Here is a 20,637-nt window from a genome sequence, read left to right on the forward strand (position 1 = left end):
AAGTTCTTAGGTAAATGAATCCATGCCCCTCCTAGAATCCGTGAGAAGACCACAAGTCTTCTTTAAAAATACGACTGTTCCAGGGTAGAATCAGTGCCTCAGGCATCCAGGCTCCAGATTGTCTTTCTTCCCCCAGGGAACATTTTCTGCCTTCCTTGGAATTTAGACCCTCCCAAATCTCCTCTCTTGCTCAGCTTCCTCATAGCTCAAAATTTAGGTTTGCCAGGCTTTCACTGCTGCCAGCGTAACTGTGTTTTTGATGCTTGCTGGAAAGATGTTGGAGACCATCTTGCTCTCTCATTTTTAGAACTCCTGTCCTCTGAAGCCGAGATTTTTGTTTGTTAATTGGCAATTACATATAAATGGACTCCTTATTCATCCCTGAAGTTTCCCTGGAATATAATAGCCTGTCTCTGACATGGTCTTTTTAAAAATGGAACAAAGCCATAAACTTTAAACATGCAATAATAAATAAATGCATACATATATACGTCAATAAATTATGAATATAAAGCTACTTTCTTCACATAACTACTTTATCTTCTATTTTTAAGGAATAGATATCTTTATTTTTTTTATTTTTTTATTATTTTTTATTTATTTCTAGGAGAGAGAGAGAGACAGCGTGAGCAGGGGAGGGTCAGAGAGAGAGGGAGTCACAGACTGAAACAGGCTCCAGGCTCCGAGCTGGCAGTCAGCACAGAGCCCGATGCGGGGCTCGAACCCACGAACCGCGAGATCATGACCCAAGCGAAAGTCGGACGCTTAACCGACTAAGCCACCCAGGCGCCCCAAGGAATAGATATCTTTAAAGATAAAAGAAAAATTAAACTAAAATATTTGTGACTTATTCATTTTTCCATTGACTCAGTGTATCAGGAACAAATTTTAACCTATAACAGGGTGCCTGGGCTGCTCAATTCTGGATTTCCACTCAAGTCATGAGCTTGCAGCTTTGTGGGTTCGAGCCCTGCTTGGGTGGGCTCCAAGAGATTTTTCTCTCTCTCCCTTTCTCTGCCCTTCCGCCACTTGGTGCTGTCCCTCTCAAAATAAATAAACTTAAAAATTTTTTAACTTATAATATACTTTCTAAAACGTCAGGTTTATTTTCATTTTTTTTCTGATTATAAAATTAAAACATATTCAGCTAATGAAGTTTTTGGAAATTACAAAAGTTTTTTAAAAAATCAAATTCCAAGGACACCTGGATGACTCCGTTGGGTTAAGCTTCCAACCTCAGCTCAGGTCATGATCTCACAGTTCATGGGTGTGAACCCTGCATCGAGCTTTGTGCTGACAGCTCAGAGCCTGAAGGCTGCTTCTGTCTCCCTCACTCTCTCTCAGAAATAAAAATAAACATTAAAAAAATAATAAAAATAAAATTTCATCCCCAATATATAATCACTATTAAAATTATCAAAACTCTGGAAGAGATCCTTCTGGCCTTCTTCAAGATGTAAAAATAAATGGTTTTGATTAGCTCATGCTATAGACTGTTTTGGATTCTGCGTTTGTTTTTTGTTTTGTTTTTTCATTTAATCATATGGGGATTCACGTGACTTTGTAGAACTAAATGATGGGTCCACTTCCATGTTTTATAGTGAGTGAATGCTATATCAATGATAGGATCTTCCACTGTGCACAAATAATGCCAAGGTTTTGATTCCAGTGTTTGTTTTTCAGCCGTAAGTTCTCCTCTTCACTTCCTCCCTAAGTGTAGCACAATTTAGATGGATGAGTTGAAACACTACTAGGCATCCCTCGGGTCTCCAAGGTAGCCTCCCCAGGATTCCTAGGGCTCTAACTCCTGCTAACAATGAGTGCTTCATCTGGGGGATCTCCTTGTCAGCTCACACACAACTGGTTCACTTCTATGCCATATCAGTGCACAACTCAGGAGTCGCTCCTTCTTCAGCGACCGACACAAAACCATTCAGGCAAGATCTTTGTCTATGAACTGATTAGAGATTTGGGGCAACGGCACAATGGGATACATTACAGAAATGTAAAGAACTCCAAATTTCATATCAGATATCCATGTCCTGCAGAGCTCTGTGGGGCCACCCCATCACTGGTAACAGTCACCAGGTATGTTGGCCCATGCAGCACCCTGGCCTCGCTCCATTTCACTGGCTTGCCTTTCCATCTTTGACCCCCTTCTCCTCTCCACAGCCCCACCACCCCAGATTGCCTTCCTGGCACTCCAGATTTGTCCCACTTGATTTTACTCTAGCTCCTTCCCAAAACACAGCTTTGGGGCCATCTTTGCCCATACCAAACTATCAAGATGCCCAACAGAACAAAAGGATTGTAAATTCAGTAAGATCCACAACAGGAAAACTCTCTCTTTACTGGGTAAGCATTATATTTGTGTTAATTGCAAATCAATACTTCTAGTCAGTGGATAAAATTCATTGTTCTTAAAATACACACACTTGGCCTTTCATTATACAAAACCAGTTATCTGGTGTGAAATACGAATTCAGTTTACTCAAAAGGAAAATATTTATGCATTTATGCCTGATATGAGCCTTTTCCATTCTGGCTGCAAATGAATGGAGGCAATATGGACTATGTATTACCATCAGTTACCTGTTTTGCCAGAATTATTCTAAGCTTAAGAACTGTTGAATAAGGGCATCTGGGTGTCTCACTTGGTTAAGCATCCAGCTCAGGTCATGATCTCAGGGGCCTGCAATTGAGCCTTGAGGTGGGCACCATGCTGGGCATGGAGTCTGCTCAACATTCTCTCTCTCTCCCTGCCTCTCCCACCCCTGCTCTTGATCTCTCTCTAAAAAAACCAAACCAAACCAAACTGTTGAATAGAACGTTTCCCATTAGTCTTCAAACTGCACTTAAATATTTGTCTACGTACCACTAATCACATGGGTCCTTTGAAGGCCATGATGTGAAATTTCAAGCTTTAGGCTAGTCATTGTTGTACTCTGCCTTGCTGTGTTGGATCCCTGTCACATCCTGTTATTTGTTACAGCTGCAATGTGTGTTTTTTTTTTTTTTGAAGTCTTCCCATTTTTTTGCATCATTTCCAGAATTCTCTTAAGGTTTGTATGTTCTCAGTTATTTGAAACAGTTTTTAATTGTCCCAGCAGTCTAATCCAAGGATTATCATGAGTCATATTTTCCTGGTGCTTAAAATAATAGCTCCTTTTCAGAGAAGAAGTCATGTGAACTATTTTAGAGCGCAACACTATTTTATATAGAAAAAGTAAACATGGGGAATAACGAGGGCACTTGTGATGAGCACAGGTGTTGTATCGAAGTGTTGCATCACCAGATTCTACACCTGAAACTATCACTGTACTGTGTGTTAACTAATTGGAATTTACATAAAAACTTAAAAAAAAAAAAAAAGGCAAACAGGTTTTCCTCCAAGACCCATGGGGAAACAAGAGCAATCAAGGTTCTACTCTGATAAATAAGCACCATATTTTTGTTCCTTGTTTAATTTCTCAATTAAGAAACAGAAATATCAAGTGTTGTTAGTAATAAATACAATAATATATTTATGCTTAATTATGTGTAGATGTATACTTTAACTCCATATTAAGGGGAATTAATGAGTGTGGAGAGAGAGGAAGAAAAAAGGAAAAATATTTATGTCACCACTTAAAATTCTTTTTGTCAAGAGGAGGAACATACATAAATTAAAAATTAAATTCTACCTGTATCACTCTGGGACACATCGTAAAGTAATTGCCATATAGTATCTCATTTAACTAATCAACCCCATTAGGTTGGGTCTTACCTTCCCATTTGACAGTGCAGGAAACTAAGGTTTAGAGAAGATAAACGATTTGCCCAAGATTCTATAGGTTTTCAGTAAGAAAGATGAAAATGATGACTCTTTGTTTTCAATGTGTTCCCCATCTCTCCCTATAAAACAAGACTAAGTGAGACTGCCATTTTCTTCACTTCCAAAGTCTCCTTGACCCAACAAATATAGTTGATATATAAAGCATTATATTAGGTCGTTAGCATAGAAGATATAAATCGTTCAGGCTATACCTCACAGACTTTACATTGGATTGACCTAGTAATTAAGAACTTTATTCTTTGCAAAGCTATTAAACCTATTGCCAACAAAGGGTTTTAAACTGGAATCTAGGATGTTGTCTGCCTTGTATGTTGTCTACTTTGACCTCTGGAACAATCTTCCATAAAGAGCTCTGCTCTACAACCACGCAGCATTGCATGGGCATAACACAAAATGGGAAGTAGTCAAAGTGCTGGTTTTAAGATCACCTTTTCTTTGATGACTCTGGCCTTGCCTTCTTGCTACAGAAAGTCAGTTACAGGCATCATCCTCAGGGCACCATGGATGGGCAGACACATTGTTCAACCCCAGGTCCCAGCTGATGGGATGTTAAGAGTTGCTTGCACCTTTCCCTGGATTGATCCTACTATGGGATTTTAAAATTTACTGAGCAAGAGAGTTAGTTTCAAAGTTAATGTTTTTTTCTTGTTTAATAGTTTTCGCAGTGTACAGACAGAATAAAAGACCTGGAGAAACAGTTTATAAATCCTGAAGGTGAGAACAGGACCCGCTTCATTACAGGGAAAGATATGACCCAAGAAGAAATGATCAAAAAATTAGATTTGGTAAGCATTCCTCTTACAAGTGTTCCTGTTAGGTCCTTGTTGATCAGTGTCACAGATATCGGTGGTACTATTTCCATCTTATGCAGACAGATGTATCCCTCACTATTCTAGCCACTAATAATTGTGTCTTTGCAATCCCATAACAAAACCTGAGCTTCTGTCTAATGCTTGCCAAAAAGAAGTAAAACCTGTGTGGTTTCAAGATGACCACTTTTGCCTCATAGCCCAAAGGAACAATTTTGGCATCTTTAGTGGATTGATTTGTCTTCCTGAAGGGAGCATATCAGAGGAATGACAACATGAAGCTAGATGGAGCTGAGAGCTGTCTCCTACCTTGGGAAGGAAGAAATCCCAGAGCTGCCTGGAGTGGAGTGGGACCAAGGGGAGTCTTGACTTAGCCTAGTGCTAAAGACTTTTCTAGAGCTATGTTGGCAACTATATAAAAACAATCTGTCTTCATTAAGGGGGAAAATTAGGGATCTAATTAAGAAAGATTTTTGGGTGCCTGGGTGGCTCAGTCAGTTAAGCAGCTGACTTTGGCTCAGGCCATCATCTCATGGTTCGTGAGCTCAAGCACTGCATCGGGCTCTGTGCTGACAGTTCAGAACCTGGAGCCTGCTTCTGATTCTGTGTCTCCTTCTCTCTCTGTGCCCCTCCCCAGCTTGTACTCTGTTTCTCTGTCTCTCAAAAATGAATATTAAAAAAATTTTTTTAAAAAAGAAGATTTTTGACTTACATGACCTTTTTTTTTACTTTTTATTGAAATTGTTTTCAACCATAGCTGGAACTACAGCTGGCCAAGAAGGAAGAGAAGTTATTGGAGAAGGACTTCATCTATGAACAGGTCTCCCGGCTCACAGACAGGCTCTTCAGCAAAACTCAGGCCTGCAAACAGGACACTCTGCTCTTAGCCAAGAAGGTCTGAGACCCTGCCTTCTGCCTCCTGCCCTTACTCCTTTATTACCTTTCATTTTGTACAGACTGCTTCATTTATCAAGAGCAGCAATGAAGAGATTAGGCCTTATGACTAGAGAAACATAAAGATGTAAAATTAAAAGGGTAAAGATCACTCTTAGAGAATTGTCCAAAATAGGTTTCAATCTTGTCCCCTGAATGAATTCATTTTATACTGGGAAAACTTAAGCTTCTCGATGACAGTTTACAAGTTTCTCATTACCGGCCACCTACCTTTATAATAATGTGCCAGGTTAAATCCCTTCTAGTTCCTTGTGATTAGAGGGCCTCACTTACCCAGCGATCTGCATGAAAACGGCCCTAATCCAGAACTCAGAGATGGACAGGGACCGTTAAAGAGAACAGCGGTTAGTCACACGACACCCATGCCTATTAGTCGTTGGGGTGGAGCCACTGCCAGGCCCCACTAGCGAGGAAAGACCAATAATGTGGAGCTTCCTAATTTCATGCAAGGTGTGACAGCAGAAACAAAGAGGAATGGACACATTGTCCACACCTAGTGCCAGGAGACAGGTAAGCAGAGAGTCTGTGGGCTCCTGAGGGCAGCGACTCTTCCTTTTCCTTCTTAATTTCCCCAATGGCCAGCATGTAATAAACTGGAGAGAAAAAAGTTATTGAATAAGTGAAGTCAGTCCCATTCTAGAAAGTTCTGGCACACTAAAGAAACAGAAAATCATCGTAAACCTCAAGCCTCCGTCACCATTTTTATTTGGCTTTTACACCCCTGCCCTCATGACTTCCACTAATAGCCTTCCACATCAGTCCAGTGGCTCATGGGCAATTCACAACTTTACCTCATCAAATAAGAAATGTTAAGACTTTTTCAGGCTCATGAACTTTGCCTGAATTAGCATGCCTGATGTTTCTTTAATGTTACCTTCCTTCCTTTTGCAAAATGAATTTCCCTTTCTTTAGGGCAAGTCTTCACTGAGGGCTGGCTTGTCATAACTGTTGGCAGTCTGTCGGGAAATCAGCTGTAATGCTAGAGAAATGAAAAATAGTGACAATTGCTACCAGAATCCAGCGGAGCAGAGTCCTAGCCTACTGATTTATCTCCCCTCACCTTTCCCCACCTTCAGTGCCATCTCATTGGCTTTTTTTCCTTTTTATTTAAAATTATTAAGATCTCCTTATGGTGGACAGAACTAGAAGGTAGAAAGGTTCAGATCCCAGATCTGTAATTTACCAATACTAGGGAGTGACCCTGAGAAAGATACGTAAATGATCTTAAAACTAAGTTTCCTGATCTGTGAGATGGGTGTGAAATCAGCTGAAATTGTTGCAAGCATTGGGTAGTAGAGAAGTGGCCTAGCTCCTTGCGGGAGCTCAATGAGAATGCATGTCTCAAATCTCACACCTTTCCCAGATAGTTTATGGCTTCTCTTGCAAGCTTCCCAAATGAACAGAAAATGGGAAATCCCAGACAAAGACTTAGAGCAAGCTGGAATAATACCATCCTTTTATGGAGGAGAAAAGGAGGTCGGCCACACACACAACATTCAGGTGTATCATAACTGCTTAATTAATGAAATTTAAGATAAAGACTCACCATTGAAGCTTTAAAAAGTAGTTGCTTTTATTCATTGTATGCTTCCTAGAAATTACTGTGGTATAGAACAGTTTTTTAAATTCCTTTAAAGAGACAAAATGTGTGTATAATAATCAGTCATTATATTTTCAATAAAAGGTAAATCACGAACACAAACAGTTCTCCAAGCAAACGTACAGCTAGACCAGTGTATGTTCTATTAGGAGAAGAAAGTATTTCAAGGACAGGTGTCATTTCTGGAAGCTCACATTCAGATCTCAGTGTACCCTTGTTCAAAGGACTGAAGGATCAAAATAGAATAGAATAGAATTTGCTAATTCCTTCATTCAACAGACATTCAGTTTTAATTTTGCTGGGTGCCTATGCTCCACTTAGTCCTGTCTTTTTATTCTTTGATGGCAACTAGCTGATGTGAAATGGTAAATATACCCATATTTACAATATACAATATACACAAACTATTTCATTTCAAATTATTGACCAGATTTCCCCCAGTTCAACTCATGCTTGCTTGTGACCTCATAATGATACATCCCAGAAATTATGATCACTAATGCAACCACATTGAGGTATGATATTTTCCAATAAAAATCATTTCGGAATGCATGGCCTCTGCTGATTATCCTGTATGAGTAAAGAGTAATTTTTAAATGTAGTTTTTTTTCTCCTAGATTTTTTTCACTGGATAAGTGACACATTAAAAGCATGGCAAAATTAGGCCAGAACTTAGACATCAAGAATACCCTTTCCTTTTTCCTTATTACCTCTTAAAAGTAAAGGGACTATTTTCCTCCATGCTATCTTGGAGGGAACTTCAGTAACTAGATGAACAGATCTGTTTCTTTTCCCTCCTGTCCTTATTGATCCAGGGCCAGGCTCCCTCCAGGTGCAGGGGTGAGTGTGCGTGCCTATGTGTGACAGAGGAGGGCCTTATTTACACCCAGGGAATTGGGCTCAATCTCTGAGATCTCCTCCAATTCTTGTTTTTTCTGAATTCCCACTTAAACTCTCCATCTTTCAGGCAAGACTGCCCCCCAGCATTCTAGACAGCCAGCAGCCTACCATTTTCTTAATGTATACATAGTCTAAGCCTTAGGCTCTCTCATTCTAGATGAACGGCTACCGGAGAAAGATCAAAGATGCTACAGAAAAAATGATGGCTCTTGTTGCTGAGCTGTCCATGAAACAAGCTCTGGCCATTGAACTTCAAAAGGAAGTCAAGGATAAGGAAGAGTTCATCTTCTCCTGCAATTCCAGGATAGAAAAGGGTCTGCCACTCAATAAAGACATTGAAAGAGAATGGTTGAAGGTCCTTCGAGATGAAGAAATGTATGCCTTGGCCATTGCTGAAAAATCTCGGGTAAGCTTTGTCTTCTATATTGCATTTGCCCAGTGTGGCAGGAAGGGCTGTTTTCAGGAATTTCAGTCTTCCCTAAATACGTGAAATATTTCCCACTGTAGCACATACCTAGTTCCGCCAATCAATAGAAAGTTTTGTTTTTTTAAGATATGATGTAGGCGATAAGTCAAAATAATATCCCAAGAGCCATAATATTCTCCAGAAAACACTCAAGCATCAAGTCCACATCCTGGGCTTGTGTGGCCGAACACCATGGAACCCCACTGGCAGGACAGTGGCCAGGCTGGCCCTGGTTTTATCCATAGGGCTTCATGTCCTTGAACCCCTGCTCAGACCACACCTTACTCTCCCACGTCTGGCCACTGGGGCCACCACAGCATATTGGGAAGGTTGCCACAGCCTTCTGCAGACTCTGCACTTGGTGTGTGTCACAGGCTTCAAGGCCTCAGCATTCTTCTCCAGCCAGTGACCTGAATCTAGGTCTATCAATGGACCTACACATCAGGTGCTGAGTTCTGCCTACTCCCACCATGACCTTCTAATATTCTTAAAATGGCTTTAGGGATCTCTTTCTAAGAAGACTACATCCTGTGCACCTCCTCTCAGGCTGTCAAGTAGACACTCCCCATCCCAAGAATACATGCCTTCCAAACACATACTAGGAATGCCTGAAAGTAGGGTCAGATTTGTAATTTCCACACTGCTTGGGACTCTATTTTTAAGGACATTCATATTTTACCTATGGTGTCTCTCCATTATTTAGAGTTCTTTTTTAATCCTATAAGAAATTTCTCTATTCTCCAGAAGCACAGGCAGAATCTTGAGGACCCTGAGGTTCAAAGCAAGCTGCTGACCACTTCTGTCCTCGGGTTCTACTTCACTGCTTATTTTCCCTTTTGTAACATTTGCTCACCAGTGACTTACTCCAGCCTTTTTCAAAACCATGGAAATAATTAATACATAATGAAAGATATTGAGCTGGAATACAGTGAGTTTAGGACCCACAAACCAGTTTATGATAAGCCTTAAACCCCAGGAACAGAGTGATGCTTGGGTAACATGGGTCATTCCAATGAGATGGGGTGTGTGTGTGTGTGTGTGTGTGTGTGCGCGCGCGCGCGTGCACTTAGTGACTCCACCCTCATACCCATCTGTCCTTTTGGGGAAATATCAGCCAACACAACCTAAGACTGCTCAGACCCAGCTGTGTCTGCTAGGCCCTGAGAATGAAGTGGCTTCACTGTAGTTTTCAGGAAACTAAAAAGAAAAAATCATTCTTTGCAGGAGTTCTCAGTGGCAGAAACTCGCCAGCTGCCCAACGGTGTTTACACAACTGCAGAGCCACGTCCAAATGCCTACATCCCAGAGGCAGAGGGCACTCTTCCCTTGCCAAAACCATATGGTGCTTTGGCTCCGTTTAAGCCCAGTGAACCCGGGGCTAATATGAGGCACATAAGGAAACCCGTTATAAAGCCAATTGAAATCTGAATATGTGAACCAATCCAGGCTTCTAAACGAGACACGTCAATCAGGCTTCTTCATATCCACAGCTGGAAAATATCAGCATAATAGTTCTAACTTACAAATAAGGTATCCACAACTTGTCAACAATGGAGAACAACATGGCTTCCTTTCACACTCAACTACTGTATTTTATATGAATTGTCCTACAGTTATGGCAAGGGATATATCTGTAGTGAGTGTTCATTTTTTTCTTTTTCACTGTATATTTTGACTATCTTTCAGATAGTCAGCATCTTTCCAGGTGCTATAAAAATGCAAGAAAAATAAATCAATTTTTCAGTGAAGTACAGAAATTGGCAGAGTGGTCTTTATTAAAGAAGAAAAAAATGGGATGCCAGGGTGCCTCAGTCGGTAAAGTGTCCAGCTTTCGGCTCAGGTCACAATCTCAGAGTCCATGGCTTCAAGCCCCACATCGGGCTCTGTGCTGACCGCTCAGAGCCTGGAGCCTGCTTCAGATTCTGTGTCTCCCTTGCTCTCCACCCCTCCCCCACCTGCACTCTGTTTCTCTTTCTCTCTTTCTCTCAAAAATAAACATTAAGAAAATTTAAAGAAGAAGAAAAACAAATACTATTCCATATATTCACTTGAAAGGGAAAGACAGAATGCTTGTTTGAAAAGGAAAATATCCCAAGTAACACAGGGGTATCATTCACTTTGTTAAATAGTTGCATTTGAAGTTAATGTTGGTAAATGTAAATCAAGTAAAAAGCAGTAAAGAGGCTTGTCCTTTTAAAAGTAATACTATGGTAATTCTTTTTTTAAAAGTTTTTAAAAAAATGTTTTATTTATTTTTGAGAGAGAGATAGAGACAGTGTGAGCATGGGAGGGTCAGAGAGAGAGTGGGACACAGAATCTGAAGCAGGCTCCAGGCTCTGAGCTGTCAGCACAGAGACCGATGCAGGGCTCGAACCCAGGAATCATGAGATCATGACGTGAGCTGATGTCGGACATTTAACCGACTGAGCCACCCAGGCGCCCCGGGAATTCTTTTTTACAAGTAAAGAATCCTTTTGCTACAAAAATTTATTTTATAAATCTAGATTTTTTTTACAATGTTATATACAAATAAACCTGTGATTATTTTAAGTTCCAACTCCAGATTTTTAAAAATTCCAGTGAAAACACTTACAGCTTTGCATGTGACAGAGTTGAAACTCCAACTTATTTCATTACTCTAATTTTATTGTATTTTGCCTATGTATATTTTCCTAATTCTGTTTATATACCTTCTCACATATGAAAATACACAAGTAAATCTGAAAACTGATTTTACTTCATTCATATGTTCAAGCTGTATTTCATATTGGTATCAGGTATGGATTTTGTGTCATAATTCTGGGAGTAAGAAATACCACCTTTTCCTCTCCTCTCCTCTCCCCTCCTCCTCTCTTTTCTCTTTTCCTTCCTTCCTTCTCTATCTCCCTCTCCCTCCCTCTCTCCTTCCTTTCTTTCTTATTTGGCTAAATCAAACAAAATCTTTTGCAAACCCACATCCTGCCAGACTTGAAGGAAATTTAATCTCATTCTTAGCCTTCAAGTCAGTCCTGAATCTAACTGCATTGTTTTGTAAAGTTATTAAGAAGTAAAGTGCGTATGATAAGTAACACTGTGTGGTTAATACAAAGAAATACTATATACTTAAACACAACTCCTGTGTTGTAGGAATTAGTAATCACACTAGGGATCCAAAAAATATACATGTAAGAACAACATAAGAATGGAAATGTAATTGGTAACACAAAGGGATGGATGTTTAAATATCACAGGTGTGTTACTGGTTCAGAGGGGGGAAGGGGTCACCGTGTGCTGGAATGGCCAGGCCAGGGGTCACAGTCAGATGGAACTTTTTATCTGGCCCTTCAACATATATAAAATTTTAGTAAGTGGGGAGGGAATTCCAGGTGGGGGAAATAGCGTAAGCAAGGCTTGTAAGTAAGAAGACAAAAGCTGTATTCAAGGCTCGGAGAACTGGCCTGGCTAGAACAGCATGTTCACGTTGGGGAATTGTGTAAGAGCCACAAGTAGTTTGGATCCTATCCTGTAACAAATGGCAAATCATTGAAAGGCGGTGAGCAGGAGCAGTTTCAATGTAAGTCAGATGAATCAGACTTTAGGAAGATACCACAACAACACTGGTGTGAAAAAGAAAAGGGTAGGGAGTGAAAACCAATGACCTTCTCAAGAGAAAAAACGTCTAACATGCTGACAGGGCTCCCAGATTTGGAGCCTCTGTGATAATTAAATATTTGACCAAAAAGGGAAATTCTGTAGCAGAGGACAGTATTTGGAACACAACTATGATTTCAGAAAAGAAGTTGAATTATGACACCAGCTAGTGATAATTATAATCATTAAAATTTCACAAGAAACATGGTGAAGAGAAAAAAACAAAGGGCACAGGCTGCAAGCAACTATCATTATAGATCAGAACATAGTCACTGTAAAAGATGGGGGAAAAATCAGAAAAATAGGAGAACTAGTTAGGTGTCGTGGGGACCTCTGAGGGAACATGCTCATGGACTCATGATTCCTGGCTGGGATAAAAAGGCTATGTTCAGAAAATGAGAGAGGCCAAAACCCTCAGTGTCTCTTATTTTAATGGCAAGATATTACTAAATCAAACTTTTATAAATACAAAAAACTTTGACATTAAATACAGTTCCATCTGAACCATTACAAAAACAAATCCTACTCTAAATCCTGTATGTACATACTGCCTTATGTTACAAATTATTCTATTCTCGAAATAGCGGATTTGACCTGGTCCAAATCCAGTTATTTAAAAAGTATCCTCTTTCCAAATACAGTTCTTATATAACATTTAAATTTTCCGCTGCTCCTATGTTATTTTCAAGGATACTTCTAGTTTCTGTTTTTCTACCCAATGTTTGCTACATTTTTTAAAGCATATTTTATTTCAGAGCACAACAGAAACTAGCTTTTGGTCTAGGAAGTCACTTGGAAGGTAAGCCAGTAGGGAAGAGCATCAGCGATGACAATGTGTGCCTCCCGGGACTGTCAGTCATGCTCCCACATGTGACCACTTGTCTGCTGTTCAAACCTGGGATGAGGAACAGCAGTTTGGTTCTGTCTGAACAAGTTCCAGACTGAAAGTCAGACGGCTCGATGGTGTATTCTGATTTTGGTTACCAATTTTAAGTGTTGGATTTTAAATATTGGTAAGGGATTCTTGACAGAGATCAAGCTAATGAGCAAGATTAAAATATTGAAGGTGTGTATTTTATTTAATATTGGATTAAAATATTGGAGGCATTTTCTCTTTTATAAACCTAAAAGCATCATGGTGTGTTTCAGAGCTGCTTCCTCTACAAATTTTGCATCCACATTGTCATGTCCTTCAAAAGCATACAGAGCTGGAAAAAAAAAAAAGAGAAAGAGAGAGAAAAGAGTTACTACGAAACCATGGAAGTTATATAACATTGTGCCCGCAGCTCATTGGAATTGTAATTACTTCATATTTTGGTAAAACACATTATTCTGAAAATGTGTGGTTAAAATTTATCAAACCTCAGCCCCAAGAAAGGTCATTTGCAGCAACCAAATGGGTTTTGAATCTCCTAAATCCTTTTAAAACCTCAAACGTGAGTATTCCTTTGGAAATTTACTCTAAGAACTATATTGTACACATTACTAACTGAGACCAACTGCAGTAAGGACTACTTATAAGTAAGGGGTATTCTGGAAAGAAAAGGTTACACAGAAATGAATAGGGACTGTGTGTGTCAAGAGAAAAACAGGAAAACACTGAGAGTGAAGGAGTGAAATTACCTTGATTGGAGGATTCTATATCTGTCAGTATTTCAATAAAGTAGTTCAGAGGCAGAAAATCCACACTGAATGATGACTTGTCAATCATAGAACTGGGGGGCTAAAAGGGAAACCACGTCTGGTATCAGCTGAATCTCCCCAAAGAGCACAAACTCACAAAAAGGGCGAAGAATGACAATTGCTGCCTGTATGGATACGCTGCAGTGGGCTGTTAGTGGGGCTGTGCTTTCTCATGGACTCACCTTTTTCTTATAGTTCTGCAGCAGTCTCTTCACGTGGTTCCGGGAAATAATGTTAGAACTCATAGGATGATCCCAAAGTCGACAGATCTTCTGACCAATAAGCTTTTATGCAAATTGAAAAATACGTAGAAGGGGATTTATAGGGCAGTGAAAACATTCTGTTTGATACTATAATGATAGACCCAGGGCATCATACATTTGTCCAAACTCATAGAGTGAACAACACTAAGAGTGAACCCTAATGTTAACTATGGACTTGGGGTGATTGTGGTGTGTCAGTGTAGGATCATCAGGTGTAACAAATGGACCCCTCTGGTGGGGGATGTTGATAATTAGGAAGGCTATGTGCATGTAAGAGCAGGAGGCATACAAGGGATCTCTGTACCTTTCACTCATTTTTCCTGTGGACCTAAAACTACTCAAAAAAATTAAGTCAATAATAACAATAAAGGAATGGAAAAAACAGAGAGGAGAATACAGCTTACACTGCATTAAGTAAATGTACCCTGTATCTATTTATAATTTAAAAAGGATTATTCAGAAGTAACTAGTCTAGGGAGCCTGGGTGGCTTAGTTGGTTAAGCATCCAAATTCGGCTCAGGTCTGATCTCACAGTTCATGGGTTTGAGTCCCATGTCAAGCTCTGTGCTGACAGCTTAGAGCCTGGAGTCTGCTTTGGATTCTGTGTCTCCCTCTCTCTCCTCCCCTCCTCTCCTCCTGCTATCTGTCTCTCAAAAATAAATAAACATTTAAAAATTTGAAAAAAAAAATTTTAAGTAACTAGTCTAAAAGAGAGGCCCTTTATGATTAATGGCCCTTGAAGAAAGGCCATTTCCTGTGAGGTGTGCTTCCGAATTCTGAACAAATACTCCCTTAAATGCAACCCTCAGGAAAGTAGCTTCTACACTGATGTTGCCAAATTCTGTTTCTGAGATGGAGTTCATCTGGTACTCTTCAAAATCGGGTACCTGCAACTCTAAGTGATATCTTGATAGGAAATAAAAGTTTGTAGCCATGTTCTCTACCAATGTCTTGCTCAGAAAAATTTAATTCCCTAAGAGTTTGAGCTAAGACAAAATTTTTAAAAAAAATCAAATTTAGAGACCGAACTAAATGTTCAGAGACTTTCCCCAGAGAGATCTAGCCATGGAAAGTATGCTTTGTTTTCTACCCTTGCCTTTGCTTCAGTAAGATGTGAGGAGGAAAGGGTATTACAAAGGAAGATGATTAGGTCTAGAAAGGCAACGGACATCCCTTTGTGGGAGGATCGTGCCAGAGATGGGAGTGTTCAAGGTATGTAAACAGAGCGGAGAGCGGGCCAAGGCTCTCGGGGTCAGGAAGGTTCTGGAGTCCAGGGCTCTGAAGACCTTGCTGTGGAATTTCATATTTTCTTAGTATTTCTGACTCAGAGAGCTAATATCCCCCATAAAAGTAAAGAGTGTCTGAAAAACCCTTTCTCTCATGTTTCTCGTTCTTCCTTCAACCTGGGAATGTTTTCCTGCGGTAGAGGAAATGACAGTGAGAGGAAATGCAGTTCCAGAACCCCTGACCTCACCTGAATTTAAATTTCTTATCAGTTTAAATGCCAAAAGCACATGTTTCCCCTGTCCCTCCCCTCAGACTCATAGATGTAAATATTAGTGTGGTTTCCTAAGAGCGAAAAATGGCTCAGTGCTTCAGGCAGGCTGTGCCAGGCAGTACAAAGCCAGAGGAACGAGCCCTTTGTGGGCGCAGCGGGGAACGGCTGACGGGGGTGGGGGTAGATGGGATTTCTTGGAAAGGACTGAAAAGTGAAACAATTCAGTTGACTTCAGCCCAAAACAAGTAAATGCTCTTTTTACAAGAAGAGACTGAAGGACATTCATACCAAGGCTTATGGAGAGAATAAAATATAATTCAGGATTACCGGGGGAAGCCGCACAATGATGCTGAATTTTAGTCTTTCATTTTTCTCTGTATTGTCCAGATCTACAAGAAAGGTAGATTGGCAAATAAAACAAACCTCCACTTTAATATCTGAGCAAGCTAAATACTAGTTTAATGGTTTATTCTGACAACACACATCCCAACCTTGTGTTCTCACGGTGTCTAATAGTACCTTGAACATTTCTGTTTGTGTCTCTGAATAAAAGGGCTTTGTTTTTATTGACGCTGTTTCTCTATGGCACAAAACCTGGTTTTGTAACAGGCTGCCAGCCACAAAACCATTTTACTAACCTAAAACAGAAGGCACCTTGAGGAATGGCAAACACTTTAGCACACATTAACAAAACTCATCTATAAAATACCACAATGAATAATTTCAGCAAGTGATCATCCAGAGGCTGTCAAGTTCCAATTCACGTTAAGTGCTCCATCTCTCAACTTTTCTTGCGTTTCAAGGCTAAGTCTGAGACGACAGAGTTAATCAGCTGAAAGTAAGCCATTTCATGACATTTTCTCCAGAAACAAGCCTTCAGAGTCCCCTATCCTCAAGTGCCCTCATGTACAGAGAAGGAATGTAATAGCTGTGAGTGGATCGGGAAGCCCTTTGGGGCCTCTTGCAGGTCAAAGGCACTTTAAACTACCCCAAGGGCTGGCTACAGGAAATGAACAGGGCAAAATGCATATTATGTGGCATCCACTGCAAATGGCCAACGAGGATCCCCTTGTTCCGTTACTAAGAATTTCAAGACTTAATGCAGAGCATTCAGCAGGGCACGGGGCCCTCCTGAGCACAGCGGGGCCCCGTGTGACCCCCACAGGCTCACACCCGCAAAACCAGCTTAACGGCGCATGGCCCAGAGCTGGCCCTCTGGCAAACTCAGAGCCTCATACCTTTCATGAGCCTTGTGACAGCTGTTTCGGTGAGAAGCAACACTCCGCTGTCAATGTAATGCAGCAGGTTGTGCAAAGGGAGACAGTGGACGCCCAGGATCGTGTGCAGAGTGTGAAAACCTAGTAGAGAGATCAGGAGGGTAAACACGGCTGGCCAGCCTTCCAGAGGGAAGGAATTCGGTGATGTGGATAAAGCACTTAGCTCGATGCCTTGGCACCAAGAGTCAAATAAATGCTGCTAGAAGACAAGGTCCAAGTTTCCTTCTTTGTGTTATCACGACCAAGTAGCGCGCTAGGTACATAGTAAGCTCCCAACAAGAATGTACTTCCTTTGCCTTTCGTCCCTTCCTAGACAAAGAGACAAAATGCAAGGCCTGCCCAATGAAAATTAGTTTTACAGTTTAATAGGTTGGTGATTCTATAGCAAGATGGCAAAAGAGAACAATTAACAGAAGAGCTTTAAATCCCATATGGCCAGGCTAAAAGGCTGATCGATGGGGACCACTTTGCTGAAGAGGAAACATTTTGGACTAGAAGGGGACAGTCTATAAGCCTGAACTCTGGGTATGCCCTAAAGAAAGGCTTTTGGGGTCTACTTGAAGTAAATTATGAAAAAGAAAAAAGTAAATAATATGAGCAGATAGCAGGTCTATAGGAATTCAATAGACAGGAAGGCCCACCCTCATGCCTAAGTCTTGTGGGGAGGTTCAATTCTTCACTCACAAACCTAGAGCTCTAAGTACACTGTTAATAATACACAATAAAAACAGGAGTGCCTGGTGGCTCAGTCGATGAAGCATCTGACTCTTGGTTTTAGCTCAGGTCATGATCTCATGGCTTGTGAGTTTGAGCCCCGCATCGGGCTTTACGCTGACAGCACTGAGCCTGCTCAAGATCCTCTCTCTCCCTATGTCTCTGCCCCTCTCCCATTCACACTGTCTCTGTCTCTCTCAAAATAAATAAATAAACTTATTGAAAATAATAATAACAATAAAAACAACATCCATGAGAAAAGATATCACTCCAGCAGATAATCAGAAAAGCCCTCTTGAAAAAGACAGCACAGGAGGGGACCTATGAAGGGTAAATGCAATTCCTCTGTGTAGAAGTGAGGCCAGAGAACATACAGAAGAGTGGAGACAGTAAAAAAAAAAAAAAAAAAAAAAGCCAGGTTTGTCACGAGCAGACCAACGCTGGAATCCTGCTGTGTTGCCTACTGACCATAGGTAATTAAGCCCCTATGAGCTTGTTTCTTCATCCCTAAAATGGAGCCACTAGTACCCTTCCCATTGGGTGGCTTTGAGAACGAGAGCAAAGTCTATGAAGAGTAGGGACGCAGTAGAACGACAGTGACTGGTAACACGTACATACTGAAGCCGTCAGTCTAGGCACTGACCAACTTGATACTCATACAACACTATTAGGTGGGAACTACCTGATTCCCATTTTATAAATGGGGAAACCAAGATTCAGCTAAGAATGAAGTAAGATCCTTGTTGCCCAGGATCATACAGTAAGTGGCAGAGCTCAATTTGAAGCTAGGCTATGGGATTTTAACCCATAACATTACCCTGGACTAGTAACTGGCTGCTGGGTTAATGGGACAATATGAACAAAGGCCCAAAGGTGAGAAAGTATGAGGCATGTTCAGAAAGTATTAAATGACCCAGCTGAGTTGCCATCAGGTGTACGTGAGGAACGGTAGGAGGTAAGGCTGGAATGGTTATTTAACAAATCCCTTCCAGATACCACGCAAGGACCTGGGTGCACAATAATGAGCAAAACAGACAACACTGCTGCTCCCATCCACCTTCCAGTCTGATGGGAAGACAATCGGATAATCACAAAATATACATTTTAAAAAATGTGACCAGTTCCATGAAGGAAAAGTGCAGGGTGCTCTGAGGACTCATGGCAGGGACTGAATGCGGAATGGTGGCAAGGAAGGAATGTCTTATTTAGGAGACTTTGGGGAGGTACACAGAAAGTTTCTGAGCAAGATGGGAAAAGGATGTCAGTGTCCCTTTTGGAATATTAAAATGGCAACAGGCAAAGAATGGATTGGAGTACCAACACTTTGCTACAAGAGGTAGAGACGTAGGGGAGGCCACTGCCTGACCCTGCACCAGAGGTGATGAGAGCGTTGACCCTGAAAGAGGAAGGAAGGGATTGGGGGAGACCCAAGGCAACAGGTACAGAATTGGAAACTGATGGGGTGTGGATAGGAAATAACAAAGGATTACAGTCTAACCCTAGGAATTTACATGACAAAGAAATGATGCCCAAAGAGCAGGAATTGAATTCAGAGCAGTCATGCAGTTTTCTGTCTCTGAGCATATGAGTCATGAGCAGGGAGGAACTGAGTCCAAAGTCCTGGCCACATCAAGGGTCAGATAAAGTGTGGACTCTGCCCACAAGCAGATGTTAATGGGCTGACAGTGGGATGAGTCCACTGGCTTCTCTGAATCCAAAAAAAAAAGTGATTTTACTAACTAATCAACAACATGAGATTTTTCAAACGGATTTGGATGTTTTTCCTAAGATTAAAAAATGTGAAATTATTTCTGAGGAAAAGTTTATATAAGGTTCCTATAAATTTCCTGGATTCAAAATTCCTTCTCCAGCCCTGTGTCCATGTCCTGAAAACCCCTGATGATGCTTCGTCCTCTATCCCTAGGGCATATCCCACATCCAACAATCCTTGCCTGGCTGCCTCCTTGCGTCAGCTCCAAGCAACACAGCTAATTGGCTCCAAGTAGGCAGGCATCAGTTCTGAGGCAGAGCTTTTCCAGCCAGCTTTCCCCCACCCCCCTCCCCTGCCCTCACCCTCCAGCACTCCTGGCCTAGCCAGCGAGGGGAACCCCAGCTCCATTCAAACTGCAAATGCTCCAGCTTTGGTTAAACTATGACTTCCTTTTGGGGGTCCTCGTTCCCTTTTTTCTTTAACCAAATGGGTTACAAGTTTCTGACTCTTGGAACTCGACAGATCTCACTAATCCAGCAGGCTTGGAAAGCAAGCACACGAACACAAGGACATGGAAAAACACCCAGTGTTTACACACATGTGCACACCCACGTGACTCAGCCTCACTTCACCTCTATTTCCACATCACATGAGGAAAAGAAAGATTTAAGAGGAGAGAGGGACATTGTCTTACTTGACCCATGGACACAAACCATTAAGTCTACTCCTAATAATTCTTGATCACTATGGGTAACACTTTTCCAACAAGTTCCCCACCCTTACACATCCCTGTGGAGGAATGTGATATTCCATAGAAAGTAAAGTGTCCCAAGAATAATGTCCCCATAAGTAACTTTCATTTATTTACAAAAGGGGCTTGAACATGCATGGTGAACAAATTTAAAACTGTCAATCATTCCTCTAACAAGACTTTTGTGTTAGTGACAAATAATTAAGAGCTGAAGCCAGAGAGCTATATATAGTTTTCAAGAAATCCCTTCAGTCTTTCTAGAGGGCACCTTGCAATTCATATTCCATTGGGATCATTTAAAGCCAATCATTCTCCTGATGAATGGTCACTTTCAGATTCCTACAAAATCAAAAGAAACTTTTTTTACCTCCACTACAATCAGCTCTTATAAGATAAGATGTATGGATAGAGAAAGGATGAAGGATTCCAAACTGAATCAGATATCTCACAAATGCTGACAAGTCAAAACTGTGCTGTGGGGATTCCTGGGCCCATAAATAGTCAATGTTTCCACATCAACTAATTCAAATGGAACATAAAATTCAA

At 40.9% G+C, this 20,637-nt stretch overlaps 2 protein-coding genes across 11 annotated transcripts in view; one reads left to right on the forward strand and one right to left on the reverse strand.

The window, feature by feature from the left end:
• CCDC146 (coiled-coil domain containing 146) overlaps positions 1-10,302 on the forward strand; it is a 115,418-nt gene extending 105,116 nt beyond the window's left edge. For all 4 annotated transcript variants that reach the window (XM_039239106.1, XM_039239107.1, XM_039239108.1 and 1 more), the window contains 4 exons: positions 4,492-4,620; positions 5,402-5,539; positions 8,256-8,504; positions 9,789-10,302. In XM_039239106.1, coding sequence (XP_039095037.1) covers positions 4,492-4,620; positions 5,402-5,539; positions 8,256-8,504; positions 9,789-9,992 — 720 coding nt within the window. In that variant the 3' untranslated portion in view covers positions 9,993-10,302. The remainder of the gene's footprint in view (positions 1-4,491; positions 4,621-5,401; positions 5,540-8,255; positions 8,505-9,788) is intronic.
• Positions 10,303-13,249: 2,947 nt separating this feature from the next.
• Positions 13,250-20,637, reverse strand: part of LOC120236343 (gamma-secretase activating protein) — an 84,395-nt gene continuing 77,007 nt past the window's right edge. For 6 of the 7 annotated variants that reach the window (XM_039239102.1, XM_039239099.1, XM_039239098.1 and 3 more), the window contains 5 exons: positions 16,877-16,996; positions 15,966-16,027; positions 14,060-14,161; positions 13,818-13,917; positions 13,250-13,402 (listed from right to left, as the gene is read on the reverse strand). In XM_039239102.1, the coding sequence (XP_039095033.1) occupies positions 13,311-13,402; positions 13,818-13,917; positions 14,060-14,161; positions 15,966-16,027; positions 16,877-16,996 (476 nt within the window). In that variant the 3' untranslated portion in view covers positions 13,250-13,310. Of the gene's footprint in view, positions 13,403-13,817; positions 13,918-14,059; positions 14,162-15,965; positions 16,028-16,876; positions 17,225-20,637 lie in introns of those variants that run through there. The other variant, XM_039239100.1, reaches the window with a different exon arrangement.

The sequence above is a fragment of the Hyaena hyaena genome, unplaced genomic scaffold, assembly GCF_003009895.1.
Source record: "Hyaena hyaena isolate Hyena2069 unplaced genomic scaffold, ASM300989v1 scaffold_152, whole genome shotgun sequence".
Taxonomy (NCBI): domain Eukaryota; kingdom Metazoa; phylum Chordata; class Mammalia; order Carnivora; family Hyaenidae; genus Hyaena; species Hyaena hyaena.